Source organism: Leopardus geoffroyi, chromosome B4 (assembly GCF_018350155.1).
Source record: "Leopardus geoffroyi isolate Oge1 chromosome B4, O.geoffroyi_Oge1_pat1.0, whole genome shotgun sequence".
Taxonomy (NCBI): domain Eukaryota; kingdom Metazoa; phylum Chordata; class Mammalia; order Carnivora; family Felidae; genus Leopardus; species Leopardus geoffroyi.
This window is the reverse complement of record NC_059341.1, coordinates 89,804,775-89,832,387: the sequence shown is the minus strand read 5'-3', so window position 1 is coordinate 89,832,387 and position 27,613 is coordinate 89,804,775. Positions and strand designations below refer to the sequence as shown.

Below are 27,613 nucleotides of genomic sequence, written 5' to 3'. Positions count from 1 at the left end.
GATAATTCACAGTTACCCTTTATTATTCATTAAAAATGAACTTTCTAAAATATTAGTAAATCTCATTTTTAGCTCTGTTTTGAAGTGCTGATACCAGTGAAGTAACATTTTTCTTCTCTGAATCTTTTCTTGTAAAATCAGAGTTTTCTCTTTCTCTAAAATAGCAGGAAGTTCGTTCCAGTTCTTAATAAAGATAAAGGGAGCGTCCATGGACTTGAGTAGCTGCAGAGGAGCGTTATGGTTAACAGACGTATTTCCACAGCTGCCAGCTGTCATTATGTCTTCTACCACAGGAACAGAGCCATAGGAGCAAGCCTCGTATATTCTGTAACATTCTGTGTTTACTCCTACTGGGCACAATGTGAGGTCACTCTGAAGCAAAGCATCTTGATAATTCTTAAGGCTTTCATTTGTTTCCTGAGGCTGCCACCTAAACAAATCAGAAAAACAACCGTAGTTTTCACTTTACTAAAGCAAGTCTTTTGTGAAAGCAAACGTCAGTTGTAAGAAATGGTAAACACATTTTAGAGATGACGGGCAGAAGAAATAGATAAAATCTTGCCCAAATAGATTTATTGAAAATATTTAAGAATGTGAAAAGTTTACAGCTGGTCATGTTTAAAATCTAGTAGTCACCTTGAAATTTCTGAATGAATGTGTATCCCGCCAATATTTTCTGTGTGCCAGGTCTCCTTTCCTTACCTCCCCCTCCAAAATTCTGCCTTTATGGAGCTCAGATTCTAGGTCTAGTGGTGGAAATGGATAGTAATCAAGTCAGGTCAGTATCTTACTTAGGTGTTAATTACGTACTATGAAGAAAAATAAAGCAGGAAGTGAGGAGTGAGTTTCTGAGCCAGCAGCGTTGCAGATTTAAATGGGTAATCAGGGAGCATCTCGTCTCAGGGGCCTCTGAGCACAGAGCTAGAGGTGAGGCAGCAAACCACGCAGATGTTGAAGGGGTGAATCTAGTGAAGTGCAAGCATAAAAGCCATGGGACAGTGTGTGCCTGGCAAGTTCAAGGACCAGCAAGGAGGCCAGGGAGGCTGAAGCAGAGTGACTGAGGGGGAGAGGTGTAGAAGATGAAGTCAGAGCATCCCATCAAGCACGGTTGTGATCAGGGGTGGCTGACCTGACCCATGTTTTATCAGAATTAATCCGGCCCTTGTGGTGAGAACAGACAGTCCAGGGGCAAGGGTAGAAGCTGAGAGACCTGTCAGAAAGCTAGACCTTCTCTCCTGACTGCTCCCATCTTCTCAGTGAAATAAGCAATAGGGTCAGAAGGTAATGGTGACTGGGAAGGGAGAAGAAGTACGAAACAGTCTTGTGGGAAAGGTGGAGAATACACAGACAAGGGAAATGTATGACTGCAGGGCACTTGAGAGTCAAGGTCATGTATTTAAAGCTAGGTCTACTGACACAATTCTGTGTGTGTGTGTGTGTGTGTGTGCACGCACATTGTGTGTGTTTGGCTGCCTGGTACAGGTATAGAGCAGAAAGGAGAGCTGGATTTAACCACAGTTAGGGTTTGCTCCATTAGGGAACTAGGGAGTTGAATGTGTACCAGTCATAGTTGACTATGAAATTTAAGTGGGGAAAAGAAGAAAGCAGAGATGAGGTGAGCAAAGGACAATGAAAAGGTAGCAGGAACAATGAATTATAAATCTCAGCCAAATTGTTGGAGTCAAATATTTACAGGGAGTGAGATGGAATAACAGAAAATGGTGGTTACAGAGAGAGATGCTGGGACTTGAGATCACAGAGAAGACACAGTATGTGCTATGACAAGGTCTAAGAAACGACCATGACACTGAATGGCCAAACCAAATGGAGAACCGGATCACTGGATAAAGGGGGTAAGAAAAAGGTGATGGAAGGGCCATCTATATAGATTGGGCATCACGAAGAGTTAGGTAAGAGTAACATCAGAGAGAGTGGGAGTGTGCCAGAACTAAACTCTGCAGAGACTGAAGGGGATAAACCCCAGGATCGGTAAATGATTTCAAAGAGGAAGAGCAATGAAAGGTTTTCTCTGCGGGCATGATATTTAAAATGGGAGATTTTAGGGAGGAAAAAAGGGAGAATGGTCTGGAGGCAGCAATGAGAAGCAAGAAAGACACCCACTCCACCTCCTGGCTCAATGCTATGAGAGGAATTACAAGAAGAATTCTATTCCTACAAAGAACTCTGATATTTTCCACTGCCTTCACTCATTCCTTTCCTGGTATGCTGTCCCTTGCGGCTCTTTACATCTGTGTTCTCTCTGCCTGCACTACCCTTCTCCTAAATAGACATGGGAGCCCCCCCCCCCCCCCCGCCCCTTCTTCAGGTCCATGTTTGCATGTAATCTTCACACTAGAGCTTTCTTTGGCCATTCTAGAACATTCGATGCTCTACTCCTGATTCCCAGTCCTTGCTACATCTCCCCTCGGCTCAACTCATTTTACACGGCATTTATCATCTTCTGACACACAATATATTTTACTGGTTTGTCTCTTCCAACAAACATGTGAGTTCTAGGGGGGCATGGACTTCTCACTGTTTTGTCCACTGCTGTATCCTTCATGGCTAAGATAGTTTCTGGCATACAGCAGTTGCTTGAAAAATATTTGTTGACTGAATGGATATAGCATGGTTACACTAACAGTAGAATTGGGAGTTATGCTTTCAAAAAGAGAGTATCTATTACAATTAATATATTTCTAGATCTGGAAGGACATTTTTTAGGCAGTTCTTCTCTGATTACTCTACACACAAAACTGCATTTTTTTTTTTTAATTTTTTTTTTCAACGTTTATTTATTTTTGGGACAGAGAGAGACAGAGCATGAACGGGGGAGGGGCAGAGAGAGAGGGAGACACAGAATTGGAAACAGGCTCCAAGGCTCTGAGCCATCAGCCCAGAGCCCGACGCGGGGCTCGAACTCACGGACCGCGAGATCGTGACCTGGCTGAAGTCGGACGCCTAACCGACTGCGCCACCCAGGCGCCCCAAAACTGCATTTATTTAAAAACAAAATGAATAATTCCAAAGTTCCTTCCTTCACTCCATGAACATGTGTTTCATGACTACCATGTAAAAGATGGAAGAAAGTTAACCTATTAAATTCATCCATCCATCCATCCATCCATCCATCCACCATCCATCCACTCCCCATTTATCCTTGGCCTACTTTGTGTAGGATCCTATGTTGGATCTGGAGATTCAAAGAATAGCATGTCCTGTCCTCCTGTCCTCAGGGTGGTGTCAGGTTCTGATGATGAGAGGAGTATTTCATGCCAGTCTCGGAACACTGAATCTGGTCTGCTGAATATCTCAGGGATGAACCCAAGACCTTACTGGCACTCATAACGAATGTCTTGTGTGTCAGGTCTAGCTAACAGATACTGTTGCGGAATCTTAAAAATTGACATCTGCATAGGACAGTTACTAGTATTCCTCTTCAGGATGGATGATAGAAACCCAGTTTCTACACAGCTTTAACTACCAATATCTCTTCTGCAGAAAGACTGGTATGAATGAAGTTAACAAAGTCTCTTTGGAAACCTGTGCTGCTACATACAGCAACTCTCAGATTTGAGAACAAAGTGGGTGAATCAAGTAAACGCAGAACTTACTGTTCTCTTGCTGAAACCCAACAAAGCTTAGCATTCCCATCTTGTTTCAAAATGTTTATTAGTGCTTGTCTGGATGAATTTTCATAAATGGTTCCTAAGAAATTACATAAGTAGGGCCTTTCATTATGCAGCATTGACCAGCTTGCCTCCACCACAGGAAAATTCCTATATCTACAAAAATAAGTACATAGGAGTTAACAACATATGACGATCAGATTGGCAAATTATCATAACCTAACATCTTAGGTAGCATGAGGGTGCAGAGAGAAGAGATTTCAAATATGATTTTCTGAACTCCAAACTGTAATTTTCCATGCTTACTTGGGAAAAGTCCCTTAATCTACTGACTTAAGAAAATAACCTCACATTGGAGTGTGGGACTCTTGATTTTGGGGTTGCAGGTTCAAGCCCCATGTTGGGTATAAGAGATTAAAAATAAAATCTTAAAAAAAATTTAAAAAGAAAATACCCTCACGCTGGCACCTTTTACAAAATTGATATAGAGATTAAGTGCATGAAGTGCTTTTGTTTTTTATATTCCTCAACTTCCATACGCTTGTAGTTATAAGGAAGGTTGAAATACCTTCAGAGTATAAATAATCTACATTCATAATGATCATGATTCATTGACTATTTTAGTTATATTTTTTGTCTTATTTTTATTATTTTGAGAGAGCGAGCGAGCGAGCGCTGGGTAGGGGCAGAGTGAGAGGAAGAGAAAATCCTAAGCAGGCTCTGTGCTGTCAGTGTAGAGCCTGATGCGGGGCTCAATCTCACCAACCGCAAGATCACAACCTGTGTGAAGTCGGTCGCTTAACTGACTGAGCCACCCAGGTGTCCCTTAATTACTGTTTTAGCCAGGTAATGGAAAGATTACAGAACACATACTGCTGTAGCAAAGAGCTCCAACTCCAAAGGCTTTTAAAGTAGATTACAAAGACAAACAAATGAAAAAACCTTGCAGCCATGCAGGAGAGGCCTGTTGCAATCAGCCCATTCTTATGGGCATTTGGAACAGACACCAAATTGTGCACCTGCGCTACAACCTTACCATATTGCCATTTTGGGCCAGTTCACTTTTTGTTGTGGAGACTCCTCTACATCGTAGGATATTTCACACCATCACTGGCCTCTGTCCACCAGATACCACTGTCACCTCCCCCTTCCACCTGTAACAAGTCAAAATATCTCCAGACATTGCCAAATGTTTCCTGGGGGGCAAAGGTGCATCGGGTTGGAAGTCACTGATCTATAAAAAAGTATTGGCCTAGTCCAACAATAACAGAATTACAAAGAGTTTCCATTCAATGTATGGAAACCGTAGGAATAGCCTACGTAGTGTTACTGCAAAAGGGTAATTTTATTTCAAAGCATTTTATAAGTATGAGCTCTACTCAAGGGATAGATTTTTCAGAGGGTCTTACACCCGGCTATACTTAATATAAATCTTTTGGTCTGGTTCTACCACAAACTTACTAAGTTGAAATACTGCAGCATGGGCCAGGAAATAGGTCTTGTGAATACGCTTATCTGATGATATTTGTGTAGCCAACCAAGTAGCAGTTTAAGGTCACATTTGGTAACAAGTGATAGTAATGAACAATGAGTATCTAATTCAAAAAGCATGTTGGTGAGATTTCTCCTAATTCATCCATTTGACAAGTATTTATTGTCTACTCTGTGCAGCCTTGGTTGGTTCTAGGCTCTGCTGGTAGTGTGAACAAGAGACAAATCCCCTGCTCTTAGGAAGTTTATGCAGCAATGCTTGATCTAAGTTTAACTTACCTTAAAGTCAACTTGATTAAAAGCCCTCTATTAACAGAAGGATAAAAAATAAGCTTTCCATTTTATAAAGACTGTATAGACATCTTCAGAAGCCTTAGTTAGCTATTACTTAATTAGCCCCTCTTATTATAGAAGAAATTTGTGCCAGTTCAAGCAGTCTCGGTGGCAGATCTGAGCATATTATGATCTTCTCAAACCCTCAAGATACCATATGCTCCTGATTTCATATTGTTTGTCAAGTAAAATTTTGTTTGTTTTTACTATAAATTATATAGATTCTGTAAGTTGTTTTTTTTTTTTTAATTTTTTTTTTGATGTTTATTTATTTTGGGGACAGAGAGAGACAGAGCATGAATGGGGGAGGGGCAGAGAGAGAGGGAGACACAGAATCGGAAGCAGGCTCCAGGCTCTGAGCCATCAGCCCAGAGCCTGACGCGGGGCTCGAACTCACGGACCGCGAGATCGTGACCCGAGCTGAAGTTGGACGCTTAACCGACTGACCCACCTAGGCGTCCCCTGTAAGTTGTTTTAAGAACGTCTGCCGTTCTCTGTTAAACAATTCACTGTCTTTTTTTTTTTTTTTTTTTTAATTTGAGAGAGAGCGAGAACGTGTGAACTGGGGAGAGAGGGAGACGAGCACAGGGAGAGGGAGGGAAAGAATCTTAAGCAGGTTCTACACACACAGCATAAAGCCTGACATGGGGCTTGATCCCATGTCCCTGGGATCATGTCCTGAGCAGAAATCAACAGTCAGACACTCAACTGAGCCACCCAGGTGCCCCAGTTAAACATCTCTTTAGGGCACTACTGATAAACTTGAAAATTCATCCTATACATTTGGAGTTTTTAAACACAAAAAACCCCTAATAACTTATATGCTCTCCTTATAACATGCTAAAATACTCTAAAAAACATTATTATTATTACTGAAGCCTGAAACCAAACCAGATTTTTTTTTCCATGGAAAAGATTGTACGTGACTTCCCAGATGACTCCAGAACTATGTTTATTACAAATTTAAAGCACCGTTTTCCTGATTCAGAAATTCAGGTCTTAGGGTCTAGAAATACGTAATAATATTTGTACTTACGTTGCCACTCCTAAAGGCCACTGAAAGATATCCATGTCGTTAATCCAGGGGCTGTCATATATTATGAAAAGCAGCTCCACAAAGCCTCCATTTCTTTTGAGGAACTGGCTTATCCATTCATTATGACAATGTTCGTTTCCAAGCAACACAACAGCAAGATGCTGGAGTTTCTGAGTTTGCACTAAGTTTTGTGCATAAAGTAACCACTGGGTGGCATAAAAGACCTTCGCTTTTTCTCTTCCATTTAGGATGAGTACCACATTATTCACACCAACAGGAAAATACCCTGGGACTACAGCTGGACCAGTGATGAAGCTGTTAAAAACAAACAACAAAACAAAAACAAGAGACAAAAAAAACAGAACAAAAGTATTTGATGTCAGAAGTTTTATTTTTTTAACTATTTTTTGTTTTTACTTTAGACAGAGATGCGTGTGTGTGTGTGTGTGTGTGTGTGCATGTGCCCATGAGTGGGGGAGGCAGCAGAGTGGGAGGGAGGGAGGGAGGGAGAGAGAGAGAGAGAGAGAGAGAGAGAGAATATCCAAAGCAGGCTCCATGCACTGTGTGGGGCCCGACACGGGACTCATTACCATGACTCTGGGATCATGACCTGCTCCGAAATCAAGAGTTGGCTGCTCCATCAACTGAGCCACCCAAGTGCCCCTGATATCAGAAGTTTTAAATCATTTTATATAAAATCTACAATGAGATGTAATCTACATTCTTTCTAGAAACATAATTTCTCTAATACAAGTTTCCTTGAACATGTTTGAATGATAGAGCATGGCTGTCGACTAATGGGAAGCTTGGTTGTACGCAGATCAATCGCATATGATAATCAGAAGTGTGGTGGCTTTGGGGGTGCCTGTCTGGCTCAATCAGTAGAACATGCAACTCTTGATCTCAGGGTCATGAGTTCAAGCCCCACAGGAATGGAGCCTACTTAAAAATAAAGACAAAAAAAGAAAAAAATGTGGCGGCTTTGTTGTTTTTAACCACATTCAAAATAAGCGCTGGCTAGAGTTTGAGGCGTTAAGCAAAGAAACACAGTTGAAGAGTATGAAACTCCGTGTAGTTTACACTGGAAAGGTGTTTAGGCCAGTAGTTCCCATCCTCTTTAGGGTGTGAGTTGCCATTATGCCTTTATCTGAATGAACTGTAAGTGATGAACTGTGAAACGGATGCTGGTGTAAACATCCATGGAGGTTAAGTCTCAAAAACACAAGGTTAAGGGAAAAAGCAAGGTGCAGAATACCCACAGAATATGATAATTGTGTGCAAATTTGAAAGTATAATACAAAAATTATGCTTAAATTTTATAAGTATAAATATAAAAATCTGAATGGGAGGATACACACCAAATTCATTACAATGGTTGCTTTGGAGCAGGAAGAGAAAAGAAATGGGAACAGTACAAAGAAAGCTTCCCTTTTACTGGGAATATTTAATTCTTTTAAGAGGGAAGTTAAATATCTGAAGCAAATGGGAATTTTTTAGTTCTGGGTGGTGGGTAAATGAGAATGTGCTCCTTAGCGTAATAAAAAAGTAATAAAAGGAACAGACATGTTTCATAACTTACATTTTTATATTATGTGCTCCTTTAGAACAACCAACAACACTGAATTATTTTATTTTTTAAAGTATTTATTTTTTTAAAGGATGTGTCTGCTGTGGGTTTTGTTTTTGTTTTTAGTTTTCAAGCTCCACACACTAGGGGTGGAGCCCAATGCAGGGCTTGAATTCACAACCCTGAGATCAAGGTGTGAGTTGAGATTAAGAGTTAGATACTTAACTGACTGAGACACCCATGTGCCCTTGCCTCTAAATTATTTTAACCTAAGTGTTAAATATAAAAAATAGCTTTAAGCTATGTTAAAATTAGTCACAGTGGTCCTGGATTCTTTATAACCTGCTAAACCATATAACCTGCTAGAGTCTTTATTTTTAAACAGATTTTATTTTTTATTTTATTTTTTCCATTTGAGAGGGTAATTTATTTAAATTTTAATTAATTAACATACAGTGTAATATTGGTTTCAGGAGTAGAATTCAGTGATTCATCACTTACATACAACACCTGGTGATCATCACAAGTGCCCTCCTTAATAACCATCACCCATCTAGCCCATCTCCCACCTCCCTCCCTCCATCAGCCCTCAGTTTGTTCTCTATCATTAAGAGTCTCTCGTGGTTTGTTTCCTTCTCTTTTTTTCCCCCCTTTCCATGTGTTCATCTGTTTTTTTTTTCTTAAATTCCACCTAAGTGAAATCATATGGTATTTGTCTTTCTCTGACTTATTTCATTTAGTATAATACATTCTAGCTCCATCCATGTTGCAAACGGCAAGACTTCATTTTTTTTGGTGGCCATGATATATATACATATATACCACATCCTCTTTATCAGTTGATGGACATTTGGGCTCTCTCCATAGTTTGGCTATTGTTGATAATGCTGCTATAAACATTGGGGTGCAAGTGCCCCTTCGAATATGATTTTTTGTATCCTTTGAGTAAATACTGAATATTGCTGTACTGTAGGGTAGTTCTATTTTTGTTTTTTTGAGGAACCTCCATACTTTTCTCCAGAGTGGCTGCACCAGTTTGCATTCCCACCAACAGTTTAAGAAGGTTCCCCTTTCTTGGTATCCTTGCCAACACCTGTTGTTTCATATGTTGCTAACTTTAGCCATTCTGACAGGTGTGAGGTGATATCTCATCATGATTTTGATTTGTATTTACCTAATGATGAGTGATGTTGAGCATCTTTTCATGTGTCTGTTGGCCATCTGGATGTCTACTTTGTTAAAGTATCTGTTCATGTCTTCTGCCCATTTCTTGACTGGGTTGTTTTATTTTATTCTATTTTATTAAAAAATTTTAAATGTTTATTTTTGAGAGAGAGAGAGACAGAGTGTGAGCTGGGGAAGGGGCAGAGAGAGGGAGACACAGAATCTGAAGCAGGCTCCAGGCTCTGAGCTGCCAGCACAGAGCCCAATGCGGAGCTCAAACCTAGGAACTGTGAGATCATGACCTGAGTCGAAGCCGGTAGCTTAACTGACTGAGCCATCCAGGTGCCCCTATCTTATTTTTAAAAAGGTTTTATTTTTAAGTAATCTCTACACTCAACATGGGGCTCAAACTTACAACCCTGAGATCAATAGTCACATGCTCTACTGACTGAGCCAGTCAGGCTCCCCATAACCTGATAGAGTCTTTAGTACAAATATGCTGAAATCCTGCTTTTATTGCTTATTATTGTTGGACAAAAAAACCTAACATTTATTAAATGCCTTTTATATAGATGATAGGCATTTTGCATAGGTTGTCATTTAGCCTTTATCAACTCCGCAGCACATTAATCCCCACTTTGCATTTGGGAAATCAGGCTTAAGTTACACAACTTGTAATGGCAACACTGAGTTGTAAGTTAAGACCTATCTACTTCAGAGGTTGTTTCCATGGCATTATGGTTAATAAATACTAGAGTTAGTAGATAATATTAAAAACCCAAGACCTAAATATATATTTTGTTTGTGTGTATGTATACTGTGTGGATTCTATGACTTTATTACATAATGACAGTAACCTACGAGAATGAGAACTGTGTTTTGTTTGTGTTGGACAGTACCTAGCATTGAGATGGCCAATGATTCAATGATTCTTTAGCAATTTAAGAGAATCTGCAAAATCTGAGAGGTAGAGAATACTTTAGGGATCATGGTAATAGTTATGACAGGGTTAAAAATTTATTATTGGTAGTATATGAACATTTAATTTCTCCTTTAGATTTATAGGGAGGCCTAATTCCTAGAGCACATGAGGTCTTCCAGTCTTGCTTTCCTACCCTAGGTCAGTTTTACAAAGGAAGAAAAGGAAATTTTGAGAAAGGTTACATGACTTATATAAAGCTAGTAACACTAGATAGGCAATGGTAGAGATGAGCCTCAAACTTAGTTATTTGACATTTAAGTACATATATATCATGTGCCCAAACTACTTTAAAGAATGTCACACAGACTTCTGCACTATTTTTTTAAAAAGACATAAAACATTTTACTAAGGATAGTATTGAACTTATCTAATAATATTTCATTTCAATTTCTAACTAGATAAGACTGTGTCTAAAAATGTTTTTATCAGGATAATTTATAATAAGATTATCTAACAATACCAGGAGCCTTTATGCCCTGAGAGATAATATCTTTACCTGTCATTGCTCATCCTTGATATAACTGCTTTAAAGTATTATTTATAAGTTACAGGGGTACCTGGGTGGCTTAGTTGATTAAATGTCCAACTTCAGCTCAGGTCATGATCTCACGACTCATGGGTTCGAGCCCCCCTCAGGCTCTGTGCTGACAGCTCAGAGCCTGGAGCCTGTTTCGAATTCTGTGTCTCCCTCTCTCTCTCTGCCCCTCCCTCACTCATGCTCTGTCTCTCTCTTTCTTAAAAATAAACGTTAATGGGGCGCCTGGGTGGCACAGTCGGTTAAGCGTCCGACTTCAGCCAGGTCATGATCTCACGGTCCGTGAGTTCGAGCCCCGCATCAGGCTCTGGGCTGATGGCTCAGAGCCTGGAGCCTGTTTCCAATTCTGTGTCTCCCTCTCTCTCTGCCCCTCCCCCGTTCATGCTCTGTCTCTCTCTGTCCCAAAAATAAATAAACGTTGAAAAAAAAATAAATAAAAAAATAAAAATAAACGTTAAAAAAAAAAGCAATAGCGTTGTTTAAAAGCACAAAATAAGTAAATTCAGTATTCAAATTTTGCAAGTTCATTTGTTTTTAAAATTACATCTTTCTTTTTTAAGATAGGTTTATAATTAAAAAAACCATTTATTAGTTTGGTTATTAATAACCAAACGGTTATTACAATAACTTGGAAAATTCAAAAGATGTTTCCATCACTCATAATTCTGTGCCCATAATTCCAAAAACAGGGTTAGACAGCATTTTGTCATGTCTACTTCCAGTTTTTTTCTATTTATAGTATTATGTAATTAAAACTGAAGTACAGATATAATACTGTTTCCTGCTGTTTCGCAGATTAATAACATACTCTGAGTGAAAGCTCCATGACCAATATTGTATTAAGTGCTTTACAACCATTACCCTTTATCCTTACAATCCACTGTTTCTGACTAAATTAGTTACACTGCCCACATGTAATCTCATTCTCCCATACACCCTTAAATCACAAACTTATCTGCCTCTCTGCCTTTGTTCATTACTTATATTTCCTGGAACACATTTCCACCTTTACCTTCCTCTTCTGATTCCCCTTTAATGTAAACTACCATAGCAATTTTATTCTGTATCACTTAATATAGCACTTAATATGTATTCTCATGTTAGTGTTTATTGAACTATAAAACACTGTGCAAGTGTTTTATCTATTACAATGTTATATAAAGAAATAAATATATATCAATTGAAAAATGCTTTATACCTCAAAGCCATAACCTGCAAATAATACTTTAAAAAAAATTTTTTTTAATGTTTATTTACTTTTGAGAGAGAAAAAGAGAGACAAAGTGTGAGCAGGGGTGGGTTAAAGAGAGAGGGAGACAGAATCCAAACCAGGCTCCAGGCTTTGAACTGTCAGCACAGAGCCCAACATGGGCCTTGAACCTATGAGCCATGAGATCATGACCTGAGCTAAAGTTGGGCGCTTAACTGGCTGAGCCACCTAGGCGCCCCAACGCTGTTGCTTTATTAACTACCAGCAGGACTGGCCTGCAAAAGGGTGGTGGATGCTCTGGGCCCAGGGTATGTGTAGGATGTGAGGAGGAGGTGAAGATTGAGGCTTCTTTGAAGGAAAGGGGGTGGTCTGAAGTCAGGCCCGAGAGCCCCTTGGATTTACTTCTAGAAATGGGTGGACCTTGCAAAGGAGTCACGACAAGCTACGGCCAGGCTGCCAATAAGGTTAACACATTCTCGGAGATTTAGCTGCCCATCAGAGTTGAGGTCCAGTTTCTTCATCATGAGGTCAAGGACACCAGGGTCCTCTGAGTACTTTGTGAAGGCAGCCAGTTCTGTATTCAGAAAGCTCAGGGACTTTGTCTTGGAGAGTGTGCGGTTGTTAATAAGCTCCTTTCCAGGATACTTCTGGAAAACAAGAGACTCGATACACCACTCAGTCCCCGTAAGGCTGGACATCTTTTGCCTTGTCTGTGTGGAGCCAATGCAGAGGCGGTGACACGGGCACTGCCACAAGTTGATTTTTTTTATCTTCAAGTAATCTCTACACCCAACATGGGGCTTGAACGCAGAACCCTGAGATCAAGAGTCGCACGCTCTTCAGACTGAGCCAGTGAGGTGCCCCCGGGTGCTGACTATTTTAAATAAGTTAAAAACCTTAAGCCAAACAGAAACAGATAAAGATAGAAGACATTTTATAATTTAGCCAGAAAAGGTAAACTATATTTACCTATCTTATAAAAATTTCAGTAACTCATAATGTTTTGGGCCTTTCTATCATAAAGGTCTCCAATAACTAGAAATATGCCATATCTGTATAGGAAGAAACCAAAAGATAACTTTGTACAGTATTAACTTAGCTGGACATTGCAAAACTTTTGTTCATATGTCATTAACTTGGGAGCCTACAGTAAGTGTTTTAGTACCTGGTTTTAGTTGTAAGTTAAAATAAAATAGTACAGTAAGCTGTGCTCAAATGTCACTTTCATGTGAAAGGAATACTTCTAATTTTATTGACTCACATAAACTAATGAAATGAGGTCTGATTCACTTGGGGCTCATTGGACTAGTCTTGGAATCTCCACAGCTCTCTTTTGCAGAGTGCTCTTATGTTCCAGCAGCAGGAACGTGGCTCTCATGCTCTGACTAATCGGCTTTCCAGACCTCGAGGTCATGTTTAGGTAATGGTGTGAGCCACAGGGTCAATGATGGGGAGCTGAGGTATAAATTTGAGGTTCCTAAACTTTCCTCATTCCCAGCACCTTCAGTGTTTCAGTAATTTTTTTCAGCCAAAAGAAATGAGTAATGGTTCAGTATGGTAAGTCATTAAGTCCAGGGGTGCCTGGGTGGCTCGGCTGGTTAAGCGTCTGACTTTAGATTTTGGCTCAGGTCATGATTTCATGGTTCCTGGGATGGAGCCCCACATTGGGCTCTGCACTGACAGCGAGGAGCCTGCTTAGGATTCTCTCTCTCCCTCTCACTCTGTCCCTCCCCTTCTCCCTCTCTTTCTCTCTCTAATAAATACACTTAAAAAAGTCATTAAATCCAAACTACTTAGTATTTGTGTCCTAACTGCCCAAAAGTCACTTAGAAAAATAACAGGCACACACTGAAAGAAAAAAACTCCTATTTCATTCTTAATGAACCACAAATACCTTATAATGAGATGGATGTGTGCACCTGTTGAGGACTACACACCTTTGCAAACTTTTGAGTCAGAATAGACACTGCCACTATCACTCCCTGTCCCACATTGATTTTTGCACAGTACTTGAATTTTAGCATAGCAACCATGGAAAACCCAGCTCCACAAAGATATGACATCGCTGAAATAAATGTAGGGGGATATAATGTTGAAACTGTGAATTACTTCGAGCCAGTAGTTTGCATGGTGTCTGACAGATATGAAGTATAACAGTATTTCCCACAAATATTTAAAATATTTTGTGGTGCTGGGGTGCCTGGCTGGCTCAGTCGGTGGAGCATGTGACTCTTGATCTCTGAGTTGTGAGTTTGAGCCCCACGTTGGGTGTTGAGATTATTTAAAAATAAAATCTTTAAAAATATATATTTTATGGTGCCCCAGGGTGCCTCAGTACACAGTCTTGGAAACACAGACCTGGGTAAAGAAACTTCAGGGGTAAAAGAAAAATCCTATAAGATTCAAATAGTTTTTTGTGTGTTGGGAGGTGTGTTAGTCAAATTGCCGTGGGTTGAGAGCGAGTGAGAAGTGAGGAATTGGGCATAGTGAATGCAGACGCTCTTGAAAGTTTGGATGAGAAGGTGGGAAAGCAATAGTGAGTGAAAGATTAAAGATGAATGAGAGAGCAAGGTCTGGGAAGAAGCAGAAGGGAAGCACATGTGGAGGGAATTAACCTTGAACCAGGAAGTCTCAGAGCTAGGGAAAGACATAAGGTTAGGTGAGGGGTCAGATGGAGATCAGAAGGTGAACGTTAGAGAATATAATCATGGATCCACTCAATTTTCTTGAGGAAATAGGAGGCAGGGTTGTCTGCTGAGAAACAGGGAGTCAAGCAGGTGCTGTGCAGTGAGCTGGAGAGGAGTGGACAGACCTGTTCCTATTCCTGTATTTGCTATTTTGATCGCACGCCAGCTATCCTGTCATGCAGGCTAGAAACGAGGGGGTTGTCAGATTTGCTTCTTGCTCTCATCCTCACATCTAATAATCCCTAAATTCTGATAGTTGGGCCCCAAAATATTTCTCAAACTTGTGCCTGGCTCCAACTGCGCCAGCATATTCTTATTTCACCCCTTACTTATATATCTGTTGGTCTGTTGGATACTTATAGTCTCCTAACTGATCTGCCTGTGCCCAGTTGTCTCCTTCAAATCATTTTTCCACATGGCTACTAGAGAAATCTACACCAAAAACATACACGACAATACCACTATCTTGTCTAATCATCTTCAGTTGCTTTCACTGCCCAAGAATAAAGTCCAAGAGTCTTAACGTGGCACACATGAGGTCCACCGTGATCTGCCCCTTGCCCTGCACTCCCAATCTCAGGCACCCCACGCCATCATGATGCCCCAGGGATTCTGAATGGTCTACAATTCCATGACCAAAATGGCTGTTTATCAGTTTTTAGTCTCTGATGTTGCCTCTGTGGGAATATAATCTCTCCTCTCACTGCTTTGCTAAATCCTACTAATCTCTGAAGACTCAGCTCAGCAGTCACCTCCTCTGGGAGGTCTTTCTTGATAGGCATCATACCCCCAACTCTACAACTCTACTTAGACTGGGTTAGTTGCCTTCTTCTGTATTTCCCTACCTACTAACACGATAGAGTATTCACATCCTTATCAATATGCTTTATATGGGGTGTGGAAATTATTTATGTATTTGTTTCAACCACTAGTCTGTGGCCAGAGAAAAGTATTTTGTTCACTTTGAAATCCTTAGAGCCCAGTATGAACAAGTAGTATAGGCTTCGGTAGATGCTGGATGAATAAGCATAATTCTCTCTCAGGGAGTTATTTGCCCTACCAATTTATTTAAATTCTCTTGCTGCATGTAAAGTATGAATCAAGTTACAGAAGTTCAATTTAATCATAACTTTCCAGCTATACATTTATTATATAAAGTAGGTCTTATTTATGAGATATTATCATATGTTCACGTGTGATGAAAAGTACATTTTCATTTTCTACGGTTTTTAGTCAAGCAACAATCATAAAATTCCATTAACTGAAGAATAAGCATATTTTTTTTTTAATTTTTTTTTTCAACGTTTATTTATTATTTTGGGACAGAGAGATACAGAGCATGAACGGGGGAGGGGCAGAGAGAGAGGGAGACACAGAATCGGAAACAGGCTCCAGGCTCTGAGCCATCAGCCCAGAGCCTGACGCGGGGCTCGAACTCCCGGAACGCGAGATCGTGACCTGGCTGAAGTCGGACGCTTAACCGACTGCGCCACCCAGGCGCCCCAAGAATAAGCATATTTAAAGAGCTCATACACAGAATTTTTAGAACAGTGATTTACTCTTCTGCATTTCTTAGCATATATTTAATAGTCAGGACTTATAATTTCTAATATTTTTTCTCTTCTCCTTGGCTTAGTTAAAATATCTCCTCCCAGCAAGTACTTTCAACATGTAGAAAGGCCAGAGAAATCATTCAAATTTTGAGTTTTAAGCTGAGTATGAACCGAATATATTTTTTAGAATCCAATGTAATTATTATTGTTTCATTTTTTCTAAATTCAACAAGTACTACTGAACTAACACTATATACACACCACTATGATATTAATAGAATTATAGATAAGATTACTGATTTGCCAGCTATGAGTCTGGCAAATGCCAGAATAAGTAAAAAATTAAGTAAAATAAGTAAATAAGATACGAATCAGTGCAGGGGTCCCTGGGTTGTTCAGTCAGCTAAGTGACTGAGTGTTGGTTTCAGCTCAAGTCATGATCTCACGGTTTGTGACCCTGAGCCCCGTGTCAGACTCTGTGCTGATGGTGCAGAGCCTGCTTGGGATTCTCTCTCTTTTCTTTCTTTTCCTCCCCTGCTTGTTCTCTCTCTCAAAATAGATAAACACCAAAAAAAAAAAAAAAAAAAAAGAAAAAAAAAAAGAACAGGGGTGCCTGTGTGGCTCAGTCAGTTAAGTGTCTGCCTCTTGGTTTTGCCTCAGGTCATGATCTCATGGTTCTGTGGGTTCAAGTCCCCCATCAGGCTCTGTGCTGCTGGTGTAGAGGCTGCTTGGGATTCTCTCTCTTCTACTCTGTCTCTCTCAAAATAAATAAATAAACTTAAAAGAATAGTAAGTGCTGGGGCACCTGGGTGGCTCAGTTGGTTTAACTTTCAACTCTTGATTTCGGCTCAGGTCATGATCCCAGGGTCGTGGGATTGAGTCCCGTGTCAGGCTCCATGCTGGAGCCTGCCTGGAATTCTCTCTCTCTCCCTCTGCCCCTCACTCCCACTCTCTCTAAAACAAAAAAAAAAACAAAAACAAAAACGTGCACAAGATGCGGTGCCTGGCTTAGTCGGTGGAGCACGTGACTCTTGATCTCCTGGTTGTGAGTTTGAGCCCCACACTAGGTGTAGAGATTACTTAAAAATAAAATCTTAGAAAAAAAAAAAAAGAATACACAAGCTGTACTGTCCACACGTCTCTTAGGCACTGAATTTTATATCAATTTTGATTAATAAACAGTTTTTAAAATTTTGGTTTTATGAACTAGGTATACTGAATTCATGAGCGGCCTTTACCTTTGAATAGCTGCTGCAATTCACCCTGCTTTTGTGGTCGGCATTACCATCATGATTCCATACCTTGCCAATTCAACGTTTGTGATGGAATAGTCCCACCCTCATTCTCACATGGCTAGAGTGGAAGAATGCAAATTCTCACGCATTGAATCAACGCAATGCGAATCCCATGTTGTCTTTGTTTACCAGTGAAAATGTTATCTGAAACCCTCACTGATCTATGGTCCAGTGTTTGACTTAAAGGTAGTCCCAGTAACCATTAATATTACGTATAAAGCTTTCACTTGTAGATGGTAGCTACACTTGTGAGCACAGCATAACATACAGAGTTGTTGAATCACAATGTGGTACACCTGAAACTAAGGTAACACTGTGTGCCGACCATACTAAAAAAAAATTGAATCATATACTTAAAATGGGTGAATTTTTAAAAAATCTTATTTTTTATTTTTGTAAAAAAAAAATTTTTTTTTAGTGTTTATTTATTTTTGAGGGAGAGATACAGAGTGCAAGTGGGGGAGGGGCAGAGAGAGAGAGAGGGAGACACAGAATCTGAAGCAGGCTCCAGCCTCTGAGCTCTCAGCACAGAGCCCAACACAGCACTTGAACTCACAAACTGTGAGATCATGACCTGAGCTGAAGTTGGATGATTAACCGACTGAGCCACCCAGGCACCCCTAAATCTTATTTATTTTTTTAGAAACCTCTACGCGCAACGTGTGACTCAAACTCGACTCTGAGATCAAGAGTTCCACATTCCTCGGACTTAGCCAGTCAGGTGCCCCCAAATGGGTGAATTTTATGAAATACAAATTAAAACTTAGTAGTTTTAAAAATCCTCTTTTAAAAGAAGGTTTCATTCATTGTGATGAGTAGTGAGCTCCCTAGCTTCTTATACTAGTAATATCTAGAAATTCTAAAAATAGAATCAGACATATTTATTCTATCATGATCTTTAGAAATAAGTTCAACTTTTTCTTTTTTTCCCCAACTTTTCCTTTCCTTTCTCTTTCCTTTCCTTTCTTTCTTTTCAACTATGCCTCATGTCCAGGGCAGAGCCCCAACGTGGGGCTTGAACTCACGACCCTGATGTCAAGATCTGAGCTGAGATCAAGAGTCAGACGCTTAACCAACTGAGTCACCCAGGCACTCCATTTTTTTCAACTTTTTCCTAAGTAGCAGACGCTCATTGAAAATACCATAATTGAGCCCTGATGACAATAAATTAAGTAATTTAGCATCTAACTTTCATTTTATCAAATGGATAGTCACTTATATATCTTATATAATGCCTGCACATGGATATTATAGGGTCTTGAATGCAGTCTTTTAAGGATGAGCAAAGGCCATGATGAACAGAGGTAAGATTCCTCCTAAGAAATTAAAAATGAAGTTGCCTCATGAAACTAAACTGTAAATCAATCTATGATAGCTATGAGTAGAGACAGGCAAAGTTTCTTCAAGAGACAGATTGAGTCCCAGGCTGGCTTGTAACCTAATTGAAGGTATTAATATAAAGAACGTATCAATAAGGTTTTTGTGAAGGAACATGAAGGTGAGATAATATTCAATACTGGAAACACAGAGAAGGAACTGAAAGGTAGGGAGATGTTGCAGTACCTATTTAAGTAATAGTAAAAATAATAAAACTAGTAACAACACAAGACTTCTTTAGTGATTACTATGTGCCAGATACTGTTCTAAGCACTCTATACCTGTTAATGTTTAAGCTTCAAAATAATTCTGTGAAATAGAAACTATTATTTGCCATATTTTAAATTTATGGAAATCCAGGCAGAGAGGTTAAGAGATTTACCCAAGTTCAGACAGCTAATAAGAGATAAAGCGGGGGGTGCCTGGGTGGCTCAGTTAAGCAGCTGACTCTTGATTTTGGCTCAGGTCATAATCCCAGTCATGGGATCGAGCCTTGTCAGGCTCTGTGCTGATAGTACGGAGCCTGCTTGGGATTCTCCCTCTCCATCTCTATCTGCCTCTGCCCTGCTAGCATGCTCTCTCTCTCTCAAAACAAGTAAATAAACACTAAAAAATAAAGAGGTAAAGCTGGAATTTGAACTCAGATATTTTGGCTGCAGTACATGCTCTTTTTTCTTTAATTTTGTTTTGTTTCAGAGAGAGAGAGAGAGAGAGAGAGAGAGAGAGAGAGAGAGAACATGTGCACAAGTGGGGGTGAGGCAGAGAGACAGAAGAGAGACAGAATTCCAGGCAGTCTCTGCCCCATAGACACTGCGGTGGGGTGGGGGTGGGGGGCGTTGCTCAAACTCACAAACTGAACTGAAATCAGAGTTGGATGCTTAACAGACTGAGCGACCCAGGCGCCCCCACAGTGTGCAGCATTTCATCAGGCTGACTCAAAAATTCAGTTTACCATAAGTGTATTCATATCCTACGCACAGACCACATGTGTTACTGATTCATGGTGAACAGAGTCATTTCTTCCCTCTGAAACAGAGACCTGTAGTACTACATGTAGTTAAACCCCATATCTTGATTCCATATTTAATCAAACAACCCTCATATAAATTGGGTATTACTTATAGTCCGTCTTTACTTTTCAAGAATGACTACTTTGAAAAGATATATGAAATGAAATTGTTTTCCAAGTGTGTATAAAGTCAACAGAGAATGAAAGGAGCAGTGAAAATGCAAATGAAATTGAGATTAACCATAGCTTTTCTTCTTGATTTCTGTGGGAAATAAACGGAATGCTAATACAAACCTGAATCTTTGGTTGACATTTTTTCCCCCTAATAGTACAATTTTTATATGGAATAAGCATTTAAAAATAATTATTTTTATTTTTTATTTCAATAAGAAAGCAAAATCTAATAGAAATAGCACTCTTTCATATAGCAAACTTACCACATTTTTCCTAAATAAAACAATCTTAATTCTACCTGTTTAAAAATCTTTAGGGGGTGCTTGGGTGGCTCATTGGCTATGGGTCTGACTCTTGGTTTCAGCTCAGGTCATGATCTCACAGTTCATGGGTTTGAACCCTGTGTTGGGCTCCACATTGACAGTATGGGGCCTGTTTGAGATTCTCTCTCTCTCCTTCTCTCTCTGCCCCTCCGCCACTCATGCTCCCACTATCTCTCTCTCAAAATAAATAAACTTAAAAAAATCTTTAGAAAATATGGAATCATAGATAAAAATTTTATGCAATCTAAAAAAAGATTTCTTAGTATTTCATTAAAATGGTAATCTATACAAATTAAATCATGATAGAACTCATATATAAATACATTTTTATAAAATTTTCAAAGCTCATAACAACAGCTTTGATACTACTTGAGCATTATAAATTTTTTTTTTAATGTTTATTTATTTTTGAGAGAGAGAGACACACACACCCAGAGGTAAGCAGGGGAGGGGCAGAGAGAGAGGGAGAGACAGAATCCAAAGCAGGATCCAGGCTCTGAGCTGTCAGCACAGAGCCAGACATGGGGCTCAAACTCACAAACCATGAGATCATGACCTGAGCTGAAGTCAGATGCTTAACCAACTGAGCTACTCAGGCATGCCCACTAATTGAGTATTATAAAAATATGTGAACATGACTATCATAGGAAAAGAGAAAAATGACAATATTTTTAAGTTTACATATTATTCCTTCAAGATATGGAATGTTAAATGCTTATCAACAATCAAATGTTACAAAATTTGGAGCATGAGCTTTCCCATATAATCAGCAATGTTTCAATAAAAATGAAACAGACAAAATTTTAAAAAGGAAGTATTTTGTAAAACGTTCAGATAAGCTGTAACTACAAATATATAGTCATGAGTTTACTTCTCTATTCTTCACAACAAGTTGAAGTGCAAAAACTGTCTCTAAATATATTTTCCTCTTATTTTATTTTTCTTCTAGTATTTACATAAAACATTGCACAGAAATACAACAAAGGTTAATGTTGCACAGTTAATACCTGTAATGTGTTCTTCCTACAACTGAATTTCCTTCTCTCCACTGAGCAGTCACATCAGTGGGATCAAGTAAGCCTTCAAAAATATGCTCCCAGAGATACAAACCTGGTAATTAAAAAAAAACAAAAACAAACCCATTTACTGTCTGGTTTACTCTGGTGTGTGAGATGAGTTTATGCTCTGCTCATTTACATAATTTGAGCAAGAAACCAGATTTTATTCCTCTTTGGTCCCTTCGTAGGCAGTTCTACCAAGCAATAGCTCAAAATCATCAATACGGCAGTTAATGTGTGAGAGACAGAATTCAGAGGTTGACAGTGTGACATGTGGCAAAATGTGGGTTGTAATGAGGACAATAATCTTCTTACTCTAAATTTGAGAAACCCCTAATTGTCACTGGACTTTTACTACCTGCTTTATCCTGAAATGTGTTATAATATGTTACTATATGATTAGAACGGTTTCTAGTTTCTGTATCGTAACAAACGAGGGGGATTCACGATTTTGTGCCAAACACAACCAGAGAGGCTCAGGTATGCATGTATACAGTCACTACATCCAGGAGATAGTAACCCCTCCTCACTGGAACACACATCCCTCACCACATGATGCCCTCTGCAGACAAATGCCATTGTACCATTCTCCTTATGGCAGCCCCTGGTATTTTACTATGATCTCACCTGAATGGAAGCTCTGAGAGGAGAGGAAAGCGGTGGCACACAATGAAGTAACCTGGGAGCCCTGTTTTACTTACACTGACAGATGTGTAAGTATGCCCCGGGGAATTAGAGGACACACACAAAATAACCGTGTTTCAATACCTAGCCAATCAGATACAGCTTTCCAAAAGTGGTAGCCAAATAATGCCTCCCTGTCCACCCAGTATGTCCTAAGATGTGATCTCTAGAATCTATGAATATGTTATCTTACATGGCAAGAGAGACTTTCTATATGTGATTAAGGATGCTGAGGCAGGGAGATTATCCCGGGTTATTTGGATGGGCCCTATATAGCAAAGGGTCCTCACAAACAGGAGGCAAGAGTGTCAGAGGAAGGGAAGGAGGTCTGAAAATGGAAGTAGAGGTCAGAGTGATACAGAGCCATGAGCCAAGGAATTTGGGTAACCTCAAGAAGCTGCAAAAGTCAAGGAAACAGATCCTGCTTGAAAGCCTCTAAGAGGAATACAGCCTTGTGGACACATTTTAGTCTTCTACCCTCAAAAATGTAAGATTCTAAGTTTACGGTGACTATAGTTAATAATACTGTTTTGTATATTTGAAAGTTTCCAAGAGAGTAGATCTTAGAAGTTCTCATCGCAAGAAAAAGAAAGTACACGTATGTGTGATGATGGACACTAACTAGACTTACGTTGATAACTTCACAATATGTAAATATATCAAATCATTATGTCGTACACCTGAAACTAATATAATGTTAAATGTCAATTATTTCTTAATTTAAAAAAAATGAGAAATTTGTGTTGTATAAGCCACTCAATTTTTGGTAACTGGTTATGGCAGCTATAGGAAACCACAGATTATGATACCTGGGAATGGAATGCTACTATAACAAATACTTAAAAATCTGGAAGTGGTTTGGAATTGGGTAATGGGGAGAGGCTGGAAGAATTTTGAGGAGCAGGACTTAAAAATGCCTAGATGAGAAGGGTGCCTGGATGGCTCAGTTAAGCATCCAACTCTTGGTTTCATCTCAGGTCATGATTTCATGGCTTGTGAGTTCAAGTCCCACGTTAGGCTCTGTGCTGACAGCGTGGAGCCTGCTTGGGATTCTCTCTCCTTTCTCTGCCTCTTCCCTGCCTGTGCACTCTCTCTCAAATAATAAATTAAAAAAAATGGCTAGATAAGATTGCCTTGGACAGGTTATAGGTAGAAGTATGGGTGTTAGCGACTCAGCTAGTGAGAACTCACATGAAAAGTATAGTAGAAAAGAACCCCTATGTTGGTTTTTATAAATATCTGAGCAGACTGTTGGTAGAAATATGCATGTTAAAAGTGCTGCTGCTGAGGGCTCAGAAGGAAATGAGGAACATGCTATTAGAAACTGAAGAAAAGGGGATCCTGGTTATATTAGCACCAGAAAGCTTAGCTGAATTGTGTCCAGAAGTTATATGGAAAGTGGAATGTATAAATGATAAACTTGGATATTTAGCTGAAAAGATTTCCAAGTAGTATTGAAGCTGTGGCCTGGTTTCTTCTTGCTGATTATAGTAAATGTGAGAGGAAAGAGTGATTGAGGGAAAAACTGTAAAGCAAGGAGCCAGGACTTGATGATTTGGGAAATTCTCAGTCTATTCAATTGCAAAAGAGGTGGAAAACTAGGAGATTCACTGTCAGGAAGGCATGCTCTGGAAAAAAGGCCAAGGATGTAGGTGAATATCTTTTTTGCTAGTGCCTCAGAAGGGATAAAAAGGTTAAAATATTCAGTCACATAGAGGGCTCTTTGAGGATATTAGGTGTGTCATTTATGGATCTCCTCAGCCATCTCAGTAGAAGGCAGAAATAGAGATGGGATTACCCAGGAAAGACCTGTGGAGGAGCTCTTGTGTAATGGAGTGACATACATGGGAGACCCATAAAGACTTGAGAATGCTGTATCAGCAGAAACACTGCTAGCTTGGATTAGAGGGGACACAGAAATGTTGAAATGAAAGAAGGGTGTTGGACTCCCAAAATCCTATCAGCAGGCTGAAAAAAACCATTGAGCTGCAAGCATATGCTACCATTCATGAAAAAGAAAGGATGGCTCTACAGAGGTAGAGCCAAAAGACTAGAAGCAACTTTGAGCCACAGATTATTCTCAGGCCTTAAAACCTAATGATTTGCCTGGTTGGATTTAAGAATTGCTTGGACCATGACTTCATTTTCCTCCTTTTTTTTTTTTTAAACTGTTTTTTTTTTTTTTTTTTTTTTAATGTTTACTTATTTTTGAGAGTGAGAGAGATAGAGTGTGAGCAGGGCACAGTCAGAGATGGAGGAAGACACAGAATCTGAAGCTGGCTCCAGGCTCTGAGCTGTCAGCAGACAGCCAGACGCGGGGCTTGAACTCACAGACTGTGAGATTATGACCTGAGCTGAAGTTGGTCGCTCAACACCCAACTGTCAGGTTGGGTGCCCCCAGGGGCCCAGGTGCCCCCCTCCTTTTTGAATAGGAATGGAATTACAATCCTTTATGCCTGGGAAATAGGTTGATGAAAAGTAGTGTTTGATAAAAACTCAGCTGGCCACTTTGTGCTTATTGAATTGAAAAGAGAAAAGTCTGGGTGGCTCAGCAGGGTAAGCATATGACTCTTGATCTCAGCTCAGGTCATGATCCCATGGTTCATGAGTTCAAGCTCCGACTGGGGCTCTGTACTGACAGCACAAAGCTTGCTTGGGATTCTGTCTCTCCCTCTCTCTGCCCTTCCCCTGCTCTCTCTCTTTCTTGCTCCCTCTTTCAAAATAAACAAATAAACTTAAAAAAAAAAACAGAGAAAAGTCTAAAAACATGAAAACCTGTTAAGATATAGATTTAATTAAAAACTAGAATGGGGAAGTGGTAATTTACAGAAAAATTAATATTAGAGATTTTATAAAGAAAAAATTGCTAGAATTTGATTGGAGCTTGGGAGGTCATGGGTGATCTTCAAGGATGTATATTTGGATGCAAGGGCGAATGGATTTATGAAACGCTAAAGGCAAAAGCATTATTCTCCAATTACTTTCTTCCGATCCGGCCCTTTCTATCCATATCCCTTACTGTACATAAATCCAACTTATGTTTAAAGGTTCAGTAAAGTTTCTTTTAATTCACTAAATTCTTTCTGACTCTTGTAACTCTGAGGATCCCATTCTTTAATTGAGTGTAATATATAACTTGGAACACTAGACTCTTATGATACTCAGAGCAAAAATACTTTTGTGGGCATTCAAGTTTAATCAACTATATACCATATCCCCATTTTACATATGTATAATGAACACACACACATTAAAGGCTCTGAGATTGTCCTGCAATAAAGAACCTTGTTTAACTTTGTTCAGTTCAGTGTTTCCCAAACTTGTTTGGCCATCAAGTACAGAGGCCACATCTTATACTTGTGCATCAAGTATCCCATAAACACATAGATTCATGAAAATTCAGAGGACATGGGCATTTCTACATAATAATGCTTACATTCTACTTTGTGTCTACAAATAAATCTGTACTCTGCTAAAGACCAACAATAGGATATTTGTGTACATGTGTTTATATTTACACAGATATTGTTTAACAGAAAGGAGGAATATTAAGTAAAACAAACAAACAAAAAAAAAGCACCATGATGCCTTAATTAACAAATGATGACATATCCTAAATGTATTAAGATAAATTAATTTAATATTAATAAAGTCCATTTTAGGATTCTTTTCACATGTCTTAGCTCTATACATTAACTTACCAATGGCAGCTTTGCCCCAGATTTGTACATGGAAGTCTGTTTTCCCTTTTGTGGATTTATTTAATATTTGAAGACTAGTTTTAAATCTGTGTTGTTGCTCATTTTTTTCATCTCCTTCCCAAGGATTCCATTCTTCACTTCCCAAAGTAGATTGTTCTGTGTTTTAAAAAGAGTGACAGTGTTATCAGTAAGGTAGAGCAGTCTTGTAGATAAATTCAAGCCATTTAAATTAGATGTTAGGGAGTGCTCAAAGCAACTGAATTTGAACTGGTTAAACACATACAATTAAAAAAAAAAGGAAGTCAAAATTTAATTTTTATTAAATCTTTATTCTGAAAGATCTTAGAATGTTAACAGGAGACACAAACTTCTCTCTCCCAAATGAAACCTACAATAACTGGATAGCACGTATCAAGCTACAAGTTTAACTTTTGCAATTCTTTATAGGTTGTATATACACACGTACCCTACACATAAAAACTTGACTTCGGAATGTAAAGTGTCCAACAGTTTTAGACACTATTGTGCAAAATTCTGGAAAAAGGGAGAGAGAAATCTGAGTCGGAATCTGACATAGGCCAAAACACAGGACAGATCACAATTTGGAGGCAAAACGCCCAGGCCTTCCCAAGTCACTGCATGATTAGAAAAGGCTCTTTGTTTCAATGAGGAAATACAGGTCTTAAACCCAGCTGCATCTCCAAGAACTGGGCGACCGGCCACGCCTTGCGTACTTGAGACGTGCTATACAGGAGTGCGCCCCTGCCAGCTTTGGGGGTGGGCAGTGAGGATGGCGTGCGAGATTCGGGTGAGGACTGAGGCACCCACACACGCCTCAAGCCCGAGCCCACGGCCGGCAACCGAGGGCGGGAGGAGGCGAAAGGTACCCGGGAGACCGCGGGCACTCCCGGACTCGAGCGCCAGGTCTGCGGCCACCCAGGGTCCTACCTCGGCCGCGCCTCTCCCGCGCCGGGGCCACCCCCTTCCTTAGGCCCCGAGAAGACGCGGCCGGCGCCCGGCGGCGGCGCCCGAAGAAGACGTGGTAGGCGGCGTAGAGGGAGAAGAGGCAGTACAGGGCGATGAGAAACGAGCAGAGCCGCTTCCGCGTCAGCCGCATCCCACTCGGGCTTCCCGTCGGCCACTGCCACCCGGGAGCCGGGCGGGAGAAGAAGCCGCACTCAGCGCCCGGGCTCCGGCCACTTCAGGTGCAGGCCCAAGCCGGGGCGGAGCGACTCACCAGAATCGGCCTCGCCCCCGCTCAAGCCCCGCCCAGGGGCCGCCCCGGCATCTCCGCCCCGCCCCCGTGCCCGCCCAGCCCAGGCCCCGCCCTCAGCCCCTCCTAAGCCTCCCCGAGGGCTCTTTCGCCCCGCCCTCCGCAGGCCTGGCACCTTCACCCGCTTCCCTTTGGTACCCTGTTGGCCTCGGTCTTTGGAATTGGGCGTTGGGAGACCACGTCTTCCTGCGAGCTGCTCCCTGACCTCTGAAGTGTATCCGCGGCCTCTTTCAACCCTGTCCTCCTCCCTACGTATATAAAAACGTACCTGTTATCTGACTGTAAAGGAAACAAACAAACAAAACACCGAAACAGCGCCCACCTTGATCCACGAAGTCCATGTGGAAGCACGGTCCCATGCCAGTTTTTGTTCTCCGTCCTTAGTATAGGGCCTGCAACTTTATAGATGAAGGGACATACATGTCCATTAACAAAAGGTCAGTGGTGGGGCTCCTGGCTGTCTCTGTCGCTTGGTGGAGCACGGCCCTCTGGATCTCCCAGTTATGAATGGCAGGACATTGTGAATGTAATT

General features: G+C 40.3%; 1 protein-coding gene across 3 annotated transcripts; it reads right to left on the bottom strand.

Moving 5' to 3' along the window:
• On the bottom strand, positions 1–27,059 carry RXYLT1 (ribitol xylosyltransferase 1). Of its 3 annotated transcripts, XM_045464970.1 has the most exons (6): positions 26,757–27,059; positions 25,809–25,964; positions 21,373–21,475; positions 6,490–6,804; positions 3,615–3,785; positions 1–430 (listed from the first exon to the last, which is right to left on the bottom strand). In XM_045464970.1, the coding sequence occupies exons 1-6, from the start codon at positions 26,923–26,925 to the stop codon at positions 13–15; spliced, it is 1,332 nt and encodes a 443-aa protein (XP_045320926.1). In that variant the 5' UTR covers positions 26,926–27,059; the 3' UTR covers positions 1–12. The 3 variants fall into 3 exon arrangements, with proteins under 3 accessions (XP_045320926.1, XP_045320928.1, XP_045320929.1); XM_045464972.1 differs by lacking the exon at positions 3,615–3,785 and having other exon boundaries at positions 26,757–27,058; XM_045464973.1 differs by lacking the exons at positions 21,373–21,475; positions 25,809–25,964; positions 26,757–27,059 and adding an exon at positions 9,231–9,272.
• Positions 27,060–27,613: the final 554 nt, after the last annotated feature.